Source organism: Cryptococcus depauperatus, chromosome 8 (assembly GCF_001720195.1).
Source record: "Cryptococcus depauperatus CBS 7841 chromosome 8, complete sequence".
NCBI classification, from domain to species: domain Eukaryota; kingdom Fungi; phylum Basidiomycota; class Tremellomycetes; order Tremellales; family Cryptococcaceae; genus Cryptococcus; species Cryptococcus depauperatus.
This window is the reverse complement of record NC_089475.1, coordinates 763,311-775,656: the sequence shown is the minus strand read 5'-3', so window position 1 is coordinate 775,656 and position 12,346 is coordinate 763,311. Positions and strand designations below refer to the sequence as shown.

Here is a 12,346-nt window from a genome sequence, read left to right as displayed (position 1 = left end):
AATGATTGAATCAATTAGCATATTTACCTGCCACCAATACTACGCATATGCCTGATACTGCTTATCTTGTTTACCCCTCTCTTACACGCGGTCGCAAATGAATACATTACTGTCTTACTCATTAAAATCCGCTTATCAGTTCAAAGGTATATTGTCATAGCAGACAGTCGCCCAGAATCACACTTACTATCAATGCATCTTAAACTGTTTGTTATTATCTTAAAACGACGTTAAAATGGTTATAACTATTACTATATTTTACAGTACTTTAAAATGTACTTTACAATACGTTACACAACATTCTGCTTTTGTTTCTTCTTATATACAGTACCATTAGTCCCTCGCTAATCACTGCTGTTTGCTCTTCTGCTGTCCTCGTTGGACTCTACAACCATCGACGGCGCAGGCGAAGGACTTGCGGGAAAAACGAGGTCTTCTAATCCGGCCAATCTATCAATTGTCATTGGACTTGGAGAATCTTTGGTGGAAACGATAGCAGAAGCCGTAGGCGTCGCCATATGATTTACCGAAACAGGTAGAGTCATAGTAGTCTCTTTGAAAGATACTGAAAGCGATGTCGGTACAGGACCTTCTTGATCTATCAACTCATTCAACTCTAGCTCCTCTTCTTTTTCTTCTACAGTCATCTCCTCCATGCCTTCTAAGACTTCTTGGCCCCATCCAGCGTTGTCACTGAAACCATTTTTGAAAGTAGTCGACAGCAACCTCTGTGCCATTAAAGCCTCATAGTCTCCTTCGCTTGCTTCACCGCCGACAGATAGCATCAAAGTCGACAGATCCATGCTTTCGGCCAAAGGGCTTGGGGGAGGTTGAGCAGCACGTTTAGGACGCTCACGCGGGATCCGGGGTGTACCATTTTTACGAAGTTTGGTGATAGTGTCTTCAAAGTCGCCGGTAGAAGAAGTCGTAGACAAACCGGTCGGTTGAGGGGTTAGGTCTAGAGCTTTACGCTCAGCACGCCTGCGAGCACGGTCCTCCACTGCCATTTGTTCTTCAGCCCGAGTTTTGTTCTGAGCCTGGCAAAACTACATCATATAAGCCGTGTTCAAGAATTGTCTTAGTATATGACTTACTCGGTAGGACGAAGTGAAAGTGCGAAAGATACCAAAAAAGTCCTGACTTTGCATACCTCGACCCAAATCATCACTTTCCCCATAAAACGTCTGCACTTCCTTCAACTTCTTGTCCGCTGCGATAATCCCATCTCTCACGTTTCTGATCCTGTCAGCAGCAAGTGTTACAAAGTTGTTCATTTTCCTGGTATATGTTGATTTGTCACCGTCGAATTGTTTATCCAGAGATTCAGATATACGGTAAATTTCGTCCAACATCTGTTTAGAGGTCAATTGCAGGTCGGCATAATTGACTCGCGCGGCAGCAGAGGGAATTTCAAGTTCGACTAAGAAATCAGCGATAGAATTGAAGTGAATAGAGACAGTCTTTTCCAAGAAATGCAATAAGTTTTGCCCTCCACTCGATTTGGTGTCCACAAGCTATGCGCTTGTCAGCAGAGATTATCACATTTCAACGGAAGAATTACTCTATTGATGCTGGCGATTTTAAAACCAAATGCACCACCAGCATAGTTTGTACCATTGATATAATTACCCATGGTAAGAATCAATGCAAGCAGTGCTTGAAATTGTTTCGCATTCATTAAAGTATCACAAGCATCGATAAGCAAAGTCAAGCTGTTTTCCAACATCTCAATATTTTGAGGAAACCGAGCATAGTAAAGCATGCCCTTAACGCGATCGTTAAGGTGTGGAAGCTGAATGAGACGAACCATGAGTCGATCTGCAGGATGGAGTTTGGCAAATTGATCAGGGCCATCAGCAGAGTGTGTTAGAAGTTTGCCTCGCTATCTCTCATGTCAGCTTGTACCAAACATCTACCACAGATGAACATACATCATCATCGCTTGGAAGAATGCCCTGTAACTCTCGTAAGAAGTCCTCTACACAAAGATCAGACTTGAAATCCCCAATTGCTTTAGCTAATGCTTCGGGATTATCTTTATAACTCTTTGCAAATGGCCCGGAGACAAGAATCTCTGTCATTGTGGTTACCAATTGCCCAAGGAGTCAAAAATAGGGAAACTCACCAATGCGCTTTCTATGATCTGGGGCAAGAACACTAACCATCTCCTGTTCTTTTCGTTTTTCTGGATTAAACATGTCAATATCGCTTTCGTTCAAGGTCAGAGAGCTTACTGATGGCATCGTACATCACCTCCTTCGCTTTGAACTCATTTTCAATTTGGTCCCAGATATTGTTCTTTTTCAATGTCTCCAAAACCTGCTCTTCAACCTTTTTCTCTCCTTTGCTCCATACAGTCTTTTCCAACTGGGCCTTGCTGACCTTCTCCCATTGAAGCTGCTTCATCTTCTTGCTAGCAATCATGGTAACGTCCTTGCGCGAGTCATTAGCGCCATGTAAGAGTGAAGATATAGGTGCAAGAGGCGCCCGGGAAGGGACATTAAGACTGGTTGGTTCGGATGAGAGTGGTACAGGCGGTACAGGAACAGTGGGTACTTGAGTTTTCTTCAGTGAAACGCCACCTTTAATACCAGCGAGAACGCCAGACATATCTGGTGCACCTGAAGGGACCAGAGGGGTGCGGAGAGTCGAGTCAAGTTTACAATCTGGTGGTGGAGGTGGTGGTGGAGGCGGCGGTGGCGGTGGCGGTACTGTTGCGAGCGGTGGTGGTGGTGGAGGCGGCGGAGGTGGTGGTGGTGGTAGCAGCGATAGCGATGGAGGCACAATAACATTTTCTATATTCTCTGTAGCCGAACGAGGATTCATCATTATATTCACGTTCTTTTCCTCACCTTCTTGAACAGTTGACAGCCCCGTCTCGGAAGGGAGAAGAATTCCTGGGTCCAGGCCATGTCGAGCATATTTTGCCTTTGTGACGGTTTGCGCTTTGAAAGACTCACGATTCCCCTGTGTTCTTAACTCGCAAGACATACCTGATAGCTCAGATGTATATATTTCATCGTCATCATCTCTGGCTGCTTCATCGTCCAGTTGAAGCATTTCGAGAGATAGCTGATCCAGATGTGCAGGAGCAGAAGAGCTTCTCTGAACTTGCTTTGCCCTCAACTCTGCCACAAACCTTGGCGGGAAAGCAGATACTTTCTTTTGACCCCTCCAAACAGATTTTTCTCCAATGGGTGGTGCATTCGCATCAAAGTTTCTCCTTGTTGGTGTTGCAGCGTCTTGTGCCCTAGCGCTTGATCTTGACGAATGGTGTGCATGAATTCTGGGGCTGGGAGATACCGAATCAGCGCCTTTAGCAAGCGACTCCTCAATATGAAGCAATACACGTTCATCGCCTGCATCTTCAAATTGAGAGCCAGAGATAGTTTTGACGCCTCTCGACGTAATGTTTTTTGAAGCTTGAGGGTGGACAAGTTGTTCATGGCCTGTGGCGTTTCCAAACGCAACTTTCTCAGCTTCCAAAACTTGGCCATCCTCCTCTCCTTCTTCCTCTGGTTCAATGTCAACTGATGCTTGACGTTGTGGCATCCCTTCCAGTCTGTCCAGTGTCAATTGACGTGCTTTACCCTTTTCTTTCTTCAAAAGCCATTCTTCCTCAAGTTTATTGAAGAGTTTACCTCGATCGACAAATTTGTCGATTCCTTCAATATTGTTAAGCTTGTCAATACCAGCTGCTCGCAGAATGTTGTAGAGCATCTGAAGATGCAACCACATTTCATGTAATCTTTGCTCATAGTCCTTCCTCATTCCTTCTTTTTCATCCAAAACCGCCTCCATAGCCACTCTATTCCTACTCAATTTCCCCTCTAAATCACCAAGTTGCTGCTTTAATTTCATCACTAAACCTTCATTCCCGTATGAGAGTTCTTCAGAAAGTTGATTCCGTTCTAGTTCTAATTTTTGGGTCAAAAGACGCAGTTCTTTCACTTCATTGTCGGCCTCATCTAGTCGGTTCTGTTCAACGATTTTACCAAGCGTATGAGTGATAGAACGACCAAAAGCATCACGAAATTCGTAACCCAGCTCAGGACTGGCGCCCATGACAATAGTTGAGATCAATTCGTCTAGCAGTTGGAAATACCTGGCTTCTTCGCCCTCGTCCCCTTCTGTATTAACTAAAAGGAAATGTCTGAGAATGTCGATGAGGTACCACTTAGCCTGCTGACTCTTCTTCATCTTTCCCATCAATTTTGCGATGACCTCTTCAGGGCTCTTGAGGCTCGCCAGCGCTTCTCCTCTCTCTTGATCAACCAAATTTGCCCGATCATTTCGTTCGTTTTCTTCATAAATACTCAACTGTAAGTTGATCTCGGGATCATCCAACGAGCGAAGTGACTTGAAAATAGCTGGAAGAGCAGCAAGGTCGAGCTGAAAGCGAATGGAACACCGGGTCTTGCGGTCATTCGATGTAGGAAGAGATACTATTAAAAGAACCATCGTTCTTGCGTACTCAATAAGATCAAGACCTCTTAGTTCTGACCTTACACTACTGCCCATATATCCTCGCTTTGAGAGTATATCAGAAAGCTGACTCAACCATAAGTTAAATCTCCCGACTTTGGCTTTGAGATCCGTCACACCCTCATTCACTTTCCGTTGCATGTACGCAAAAGCGCCGTAAACTATAGGCAAACCCGGATGATTTCCAGAAGCATTAGTCACTTGACAAAGAACAGTTATGATTTGAGCAGCATAGATGCGACAGCGGAAATTGGGGCATGTTAAAAAAGGGATAATTTTTTCAATCATCTGAGGCTTCGATAATGCATCATTACAGCCAATCTATCGAGTAAATTAGCTTTGTGCAGTAGACATGTGATAAAGACTCACACGATGCTTAACTATACTCCGACTGAGGCAATGCATGATACCTTCGTCAATGTCTGTAGGCATCGGGCAACTTCCCTCGGTATAGACAAGCGGAGTGAAGCAATTTACAAGAGCAGCTTGACCTTGGTGATCCATGAAGCTCTGTATCCAGCTACAATATGTTCAATGGATGTGTTTAGATGAGTAAAATTTAGACTTACTCCAAGGTTTCTGTCCTCAGAGATATCTCCAAACTTGCAAGAATTGCCGGTGTGAGTTCCCTGGATAATGCAATCTTCATAAAATATTCCACACTTCCTTTTCCGCTTGTCTGTTTCGGGCCATGTTGCCTCGAATGATGCTTTCTTCCTATTGTTTTTGAGGTTGGCGTTCCGTCTTTACCTTGGTTTCGGCTCTTCCAGTACTGCTGCACAACCATCCATTTACTCTCTATCGGGAGATTTGCAGCTCGCTTAGCTTGAACGGTATGAACGCCACCATCTCCTCTTGAACGGGAGGAGGAGTGAGAGACAGAGGGGATGGAAGAGAGTGATGGTGATGGAGAGGGACGAGAGGGATCGAGGTCAACGTTCTGAAGGATGTGTTGGTACCACTCTTCGATGACATGGTCAGCTGGCCTGGCGTACTCTGATAGTCTAGAAGGTACAGGCGATGGCGGTGGCAGAGCTGATGACGAAGGGAGTGAAGGTGTAGTCCGCCCTGTGCTACTCTTGCTCGAACCATGGCCTCCACCATTACGAAAATATGACTTTGGCGTTGAAAAATCGTCATTCATAGCTCCCTCTCGGTTGCTGGCGCTGATACTTGGCGTGGACGTTTCAAACTTTGGGTATCGATCATACTCCTCGATATGGCGGATGCTGGTTGAAGAACTGCCAACCGTGTTGATGGATGCCGTCTCTGGATTCTTGGCTCCGTAGGAGTTGTAAGGAGCTGCCGCGTAAGGGTGTTGCAAAGAAGGACGCACTCCAAATTCATGCGTTGGTGTCGTAGAGCGCATTTGGGATACTGAAGAGGATGATGAAAACGAGTCTCTTGATCTGGTGAGAGAGTTGTCTGGGGACATGCTTCGTCCCAAATCAGTTGCGTAGGATCTTCTCACTTGGTAACTGTCCTCCGTCCTCCTCTTTTGTGGAGTAGCTGTTGCATGCTTTCGCTGCAGATTGAAGGATTTACCGTCGTCTGTCAGGGTAGGATTCGTGTTGGGTGCACTGATCAGTCTTGCCGCCTCCTTCGCCGCCGATATCGTACTCGGCCCAGCGATGGGCGGCGGTCCTGATGACAGCTGAGAATAGGGTACCGCTGCAAAGCCTACAGACAAGGTAGACTGTTGAGAGGCAGCAGAAGCGCGGTGTTTCTTGCCAAAGATGGACGCCATGGCAAGAGGTGTATCGAGTTTGTATGGGTAGCTGGCAGGGCAGCAGTCTTCGTAGTCAGCTCCCTTGACCCCTCAGTGCAGTGGACGGATGTTGTCCAAGGATGAATGTGAATTAAAAATAAATAGAAAAACAAAAAAAAAATGGTCGAATTATAAAAATAAAAAAGATATTAAAAAATAAAGTTGTATTTTCCTTTTTCAACAAGTTCTTCCGTCATGTCTTTTTATCTCGCCATCGTTTCTCCAACAGATTCACCACTTTTTGAGCTCTCTTTGTCGTCTTCAAAACCACTTGTACCTCCACAGACATCGTCGGCAGCCTCTTCGGCATCCACTTTTCCCTCATGGTCGACATTCACAGCACCAAATGGGGCAGATCTCGCTGACAATGCCAATAAGCTCAAGGGACAGTTACTAGAGACAAAAGGGCAGCCTGAAAGAGATAGAGCGATGTGCCAAATGGTAGCTAATATGAGTTTGGACAGCGTCGAGGAAACCATGGAGACTACAGGTGCATTGTGAGTATTTTGTTGCTACGATTACTGACAAAGGCAGATATCTCAAGAATGTAGACAGACACAACGAATGGGTGGTGTCGGCATTCTTGCCTACCACTGGCATGTCCCGAGTATCGTTGCTGGAACTGAGCTGACGGCAGAGGCAGTCAAGTTTATCCTTCTCCATGATGTCAAGAATGACGATGCTATACGGCAGTTTTTCATCAGCCTTTGGGAGTGTTATGTCAAGGTAAGCTGTTCGTCATCAGAGCTATGCTGAATAGTAGATTTTGCTGAGCCCGTTTCATACTGTAAACACTCCGATAAGAAGCCCAGCGTTTGAAGCTCGTGTAAGACAGATAGCCAAAAAATATCTGTGATATAGATATGCATATTGTATAATTTTGTTGATGTCTTTGTTGACTTATTAGGCAAACTCTCCAGCCTTTCCTGACTGCACAAGAGTTAGTACTGATATACTTGGCAAGCGTTGATTCACAATAAGGAGACCAACTGTGCTTGAAGATTAGCAATGGCGGGTAAGAATAGCTTTCATGACTTACCAATCAGTCCAAAGAGTCCAAGGATGGAACCAAAGATCTGCTCTCCGTCAGCAATTCGCTGTAAACGAAAAGAGAGACTCACCTCAATGATGAGAATCTTGACAAAGAGCTGTGGATCAGCAGCGTCTGCCACCGCAGCTGTCGAGCCTGTGATGCCAACCGAAACACCACATAAGAGATTACAGATACCCACAGCGAGTCCTCCCCAAAACAACGCAAAGCCTAGGTGGTCAGTGACTGTCGGCGTCAGTCGACGTACCGGTATAATAGTTATTGGAGGTGTAGACATCTTGAATATCTCCATTCAAATTGGACGAAAATATAATGGCCATAATAACTCCATAAATGGCCACAACTTCACAAAAGATGATGCTGCTCGCCGTCAACATCCAAGCTTTACCACAGCACCCACGAGATGAGATTCTTGGTACGAATCCGAGGAGCGCGAACACCACCGCCCAAGATGGATGCGCCAGTGATATAGATACCCCTATGCCTCATTAGTACTCCTTTGTAAAAGATATTGACGACTGCACGCACCATGCTGCTCCAGATACACTCAAGCCGATGCATAATGCAATGCCAACCAATGCCCACACATAAGGGTTGCTCTCAGCGAGGAATTTGCCCACATTAAACACCTCTCCTTGCCCTATGTCGGTGGATGTCAGCGGCAGGTAATTTTGTGGGGTATGTACTCGCCTGTCAGTAGCAGATAGAGGCCTATGAGCGTAGCTGTAGCTACCGAGGGATATATCAAAGAAGAAATAGTCATTTTATAATTAGATGGTTGAAATGCAAAAAGTATCAAAAGTGCAAAATGGATAAAAATAATAAAGTGTCGCGCAATTTCAACTTGTTTCTTTCTATTGCTTTTCTTTTCTTTTTATCGCATTTCTAGCTAATACCTTCCAATGCCGCCCACAACACGTTCAAGGTCATCATCTGCTGAACCGGTGGCCCAAGGTACGCTCAATTTAGAGCATGCAGCACCAGAAATATCCTCTCTCAAACGAGTCCGAGAAGGGTCACTGGTAAGTTGTCCTATCGCATACAGCTGCTGATCATGTAGGAGCCGACACAAGCTGAGCCTGCGACAATGACCACAAAGAAGAATCGAGTCTCTACATTGTTTGCCGCCGCCTCTACAAGCGATCTGAGAGATGTTAGTGCGCCCACTGATAACATGGACAAGTTGGACGAAGTAGAAGGTGGAGATAATGAAGAAAGAGGCGCTTCAGGGCAACATGTCAAGGAAGTCAGGCAGAAAGTCGCAAAGATGTCTTATGAAGAAGAACAGCCCGCTTCTACAGCTGGAGCTGACTTGGGAAAGAAGTCTGGCCAAGTAAAAGATGAAGATGGTAGAGAGAACAAGTCTGAGGGTCTCAAGAGGAAAGCATCAGAAAGAAACGAAAACTCGTGTATTTTTCAGGATGATACGAAAAAGCAAAAAGATGCTTCTTCAGTCAGTATAATCTAGGTTTATATTGACATTTGATAACCATTTATATTGTAGCCAGCAGGAGAACCTGCCAAAACCTCTTCTGAGCCTAAGAATGTTGCCACTACACCAGCCAAGAAACAAGCAACATTCTCTTCATTTGCGTCTTCTGCTTCGCCTTTTGCCGCTTTGAAGACTACTTCGTCTGCTCGAGACTTGGAGGGTGCCACGCCAAGCAAACCCTCTTCCACAATCGCTCTGAATCATGTGTCAACTGTTCCGACAGGCGAAAAGGTTAAACAAGCAGAACAACTTGGTGAATTTTCTACAGAATCGGTACTCCATAGTACTAAACCTCCCTCTCATGCTGAAGATGCTATACGCAAAGAACTCACCAAGGAAGTTGAAAGCATACTCCCGATAAAGACACAGTCCACTTTTGCAACTTATTCATCGTCCTCGCCCTTTCCAAAGTCTAATTCGACACCATTCGGCTCTAGATCTACCGTTTCACCTTTTGCTGCTGCCTCAACACCTTCCAAAGATTCTGCATTTGGGACATATTCTACTAGTTCCACAACTTTTGGTTCCATGAAACCACCTGCTGCCACCTTTGCGCAAAAAGAAGGGAAAGAGGGAAATGAAAAGAAGGGTTTTGGCGATATTCTTCAGGAAACCAAAGGTGATGTGGGTGTGCAAGAAACAAAGGTCGAGATGCAAGAGCTAGATGTGACAACTGGTGAAGAAGGTGAACAGACCATTTTCCAGGCTCGGTCCAAACTATTCATAAATGAAAATGGATGGAAAGAACGTGGCGTGGGATTGCTAAAGTTGAACGTCGATCGATCGGATGGGACAGGTGCTCGTCTAGGTATGTTTTACTTATATACTTGTAAACGATCGCATACTAAATATTTAAAAAGTCATGCGGGCAGATGGTGTCTTTCGTTTATTACTCAACTCCAAACTTTACAAGGGATTAAATCCTACTGTAGAAGGAAAGACGGTACTAATGACACTTCCAAACGTCGGCGAAAAACAACTGGCGATCATATGTCTACGTGTATGTTTTAATTACTGCCACGAGATGAACAAGACACTGAACAAAAAATAGTTGGCTAATGCCAAAGTAGCGGAAGAATTAGCTGATCATATTCACGAATATATTCCTCTGGATAGTAGCAAAGCTTCGAATTCACGTCAATCCATTGCTGAGGTCTAAGAGTAAACATAAACGCTCAAGATTTCGTAATGATAATTACAATGTCCTCTAATGATCAGTGTGGATATGTAATTCTTGTTTTAACCCAAATTAACTAACAAAAGCTGCCACTTTTGAGCTTCTGCGTTGAGTGAGTCTTGCCTTACAGCTTTGTAGACTTCCTGAGAAAATGACAAGGTCAAGAACCATGACGGAAAAGATGAAGGACCAATCCTCCATTGGGCTTTCAACAGATACTCTATCAGTGAAATGTGGAAGTTCTCAGCAAGTTGGTTGACAATGAAAAGTAAACGCGGCAGTACTCGAGAGTATAATGATCTTGTCTGGGCTCTTTACCTTTGCGCTTTCAACGATGGAACAAAACATCTCGCAAGGATATCCTCGGTCGTTTTCAAACATCAAAACATATTTTCAAAGATTGGCGACTCAAACCTATCGACCAATGTTCTGAGCGTCATAACGGCCGTTAATAGTAAGCTGTGATGCCTGCTGTGACGAGATTCATTCTTAGACGTTCCTGGCAATACTCATAGCGTCTCAACAGAATGCTGTCTTTACGAGGGGTATAAATGCTTCAAATCCGAATTGTCTTTACCTCTCACTGTCTAACTCTAAAACTGTCCTCACTATATCAAAACAATGCTGCAAAACAGCAACTCTCTCAAGAAAAATAATAACAAAATGTTTCATTCACATCACCAGAATATGGACAAGAATGATAAATAGATAAATCAACCATACAATAACATTGGCAAAACGCAAGAATATTCTAATTGTGAATACTGACGAACGTAGCATTTCCCTCGTACCAACACATTAGCTGTCGTTAACATATCTAGCCTACACGATCATTTGAAAGATGTTTATAAGAAATAGTCATTGATTCTTCACTGCGTTGCAAGACGAGTCATTCACACTCTCTCTGGACCGACTGATACCCTTCCCATGGCACCTACTTGCAGCTGTGACATTGGCTGTGTTTCAACCATTGGCAATGGCCTAAAGGCTGCAAATTCTGCCGGAGAAGTGTATAGACTCGCAGGTCGACCGCGAGGAGACAGGTATCTGTGGTTTGTAATGAGCACTTGAGATGTTATTTAAAAAACAAGACACACTGAGGGAAACCGTCGCTATCTCCAGACGATGGAGGTGTATGCTGCATCCCCTCTAGTTCTTCGGCAAAGCTCTTCTTCTCCCAGGTTCTACTCAACTTGGGTTTGCTCAAGAGTGCTTGGTAGAGCTTTTTAGACATGCCTTTGGGACTCTCTTCTCTACTCTTGGACGGAGGAAGTGGTGCTTCTTCAGAGCCTACTTGCGCCTGCGATCCAGCAGGAACGAACGAAGTAGGAGACGCTGGCGAGGGATAGATAGAATTAAAAAGAGCGTGCGATGCGTGCGACGTATGGGTAATCGCCATTGGAGGAGGTGGCAACATGGGGTCAGTCTCGACTGGCCCTGACGCTGTACCATCCATGCTCATTCTTGATATTGGGGAAGCATACTGTCCACGCGGAGGGGACGAGAAGTTGTAGTGGCGAGGCGACTGAGGATGCTGAGAAGAATAAACATAGTTTGCCATGATTAATAGAATATCTTGGGTAAAGATGTAATTGAACTTGATGAATAGAATAAAATAAAATAAAATCTGTTGAAAATTGTGAACGAATGTTTGTGTGTGCCGACAGCCAAACAAATACAAACAGTGATTTGACGTGGTATTTCAAGAATTTAAGCCATGTAGAGCGTAAGGTAGTTTTATAAATGGTTCTTTGTTAAATAATATACAAAAGTGATTCAACTCAGCGAAAAGAAGAGCCGAACCATAAGGGATGTTTGATTATTTGGTTGGATCAAACGGGTGGAGCCAAACATCAAAGGAGTTTGTACTTTCTAATACTTTTGGATATGAGACATGTTTGACCAAGACAGCATATAGCAGCAACAACACATAAATATAAAAGAAGGATGGTTAACCAATGCATGGTTATTAACTTTGCTATTTTTAAAAAAAGAAAAAAAAAAGCCCCGTCATCTTGTCCGTTATACGGACAAGATGACGGGGCAAGATATTCAGTCAACAGCAAACTGTCCTCGAAAAGGCCGGAGAGCTGTCGTATAAAGAGATAAACAAAACCCAAGGAAAGAGAAAGAAGAGGTAGTGTGTCAACGCTGATTAAACGCATGACAATGTAACAAGTTACGAACCCTTTGTGTGATCCAATAGCTCAACTTTCCAAGCTTTCCCAAAGACTGCCCTCTAAAAAACCTGGTTCAGCCCTCATCTCGAGATGTATTCGACGGAGATGTATGGGCGATCGACACTTGTAAAATTCCAAAATGAGATTGAAAAAGTAACCCCGCTCATGTCTTTAGTGTTCATGGAACAAACTC

At 44.2% G+C, this 12,346-nt stretch overlaps 6 protein-coding genes across 6 annotated transcripts; 2 read left to right on the top strand and 4 right to left on the bottom strand.

Moving 5' to 3' along the window:
- Nucleotides 1–344: 344 nt before the first annotated feature.
- On the bottom strand, nucleotides 345–6,232 carry L203_106225 (uncharacterized protein; the record flags this gene model as incomplete). The annotated part of the gene is made up of 8 exons (XM_066215583.1): nucleotides 345–1,046; nucleotides 1,095–1,514; nucleotides 1,562–1,882; nucleotides 1,932–2,074; nucleotides 2,126–2,185; nucleotides 2,235–4,806; nucleotides 4,855–5,005; nucleotides 5,055–6,232. The coding sequence occupies 8 exons, from the start codon at nucleotides 6,230–6,232 to the stop codon at nucleotides 345–347; spliced, it is 5,547 nt and encodes a 1,848-aa protein (XP_066071680.1).
- A 216-nt stretch (nucleotides 6,233–6,448) lies between these two features.
- L203_106224 (uncharacterized protein) lies at nucleotides 6,449–6,918 on the top strand (the record flags this gene model as incomplete). Its single annotated transcript, XM_066215582.1, has 3 exons — nucleotides 6,449–6,750; nucleotides 6,805–6,849; nucleotides 6,897–6,918. The coding sequence occupies 3 exons, from the start codon at nucleotides 6,449–6,451 to the stop codon at nucleotides 6,916–6,918; spliced, it is 369 nt and encodes a 122-aa protein (XP_066071679.1).
- A 238-nt stretch (nucleotides 6,919–7,156) lies between these two features.
- Nucleotides 7,157–7,581, bottom strand: L203_106223 (uncharacterized protein; the record flags this gene model as incomplete). Its single annotated transcript, XM_066215581.1, has 4 exons — nucleotides 7,157–7,183; nucleotides 7,229–7,242; nucleotides 7,293–7,329; nucleotides 7,375–7,581. 4 exons carry the CDS (start codon nucleotides 7,579–7,581, stop codon nucleotides 7,157–7,159), a joined length of 285 nt encoding a protein of 94 aa, XP_066071678.1.
- A 107-nt stretch (nucleotides 7,582–7,688) lies between these two features.
- Nucleotides 7,689–8,067, bottom strand: L203_106222 (uncharacterized protein; the record flags this gene model as incomplete). The annotated part of the gene is made up of 3 exons (XM_066215580.1): nucleotides 7,689–7,782; nucleotides 7,833–7,944; nucleotides 7,995–8,067. 3 exons carry the CDS (start codon nucleotides 8,065–8,067, stop codon nucleotides 7,689–7,691), a joined length of 279 nt encoding a protein of 92 aa, XP_066071677.1.
- A 139-nt stretch (nucleotides 8,068–8,206) lies between these two features.
- L203_106221 (uncharacterized protein) lies at nucleotides 8,207–9,955 on the top strand (the record flags this gene model as incomplete). The annotated part of the gene is made up of 5 exons (XM_066215579.1): nucleotides 8,207–8,308; nucleotides 8,365–8,757; nucleotides 8,809–9,604; nucleotides 9,657–9,796; nucleotides 9,848–9,955. 5 exons carry the CDS (start codon nucleotides 8,207–8,209, stop codon nucleotides 9,953–9,955), a joined length of 1,539 nt encoding a protein of 512 aa, XP_066071676.1.
- A 911-nt stretch (nucleotides 9,956–10,866) lies between these two features.
- L203_106220 (uncharacterized protein) lies at nucleotides 10,867–11,534 on the bottom strand (the record flags this gene model as incomplete). Its single annotated transcript, XM_066215578.1, has 2 exons — nucleotides 10,867–11,020; nucleotides 11,071–11,534. 2 exons carry the CDS (start codon nucleotides 11,532–11,534, stop codon nucleotides 10,867–10,869), a joined length of 618 nt encoding a protein of 205 aa, XP_066071675.1.
- Between the last annotated feature and the right edge of the window lie 812 nt (nucleotides 11,535–12,346).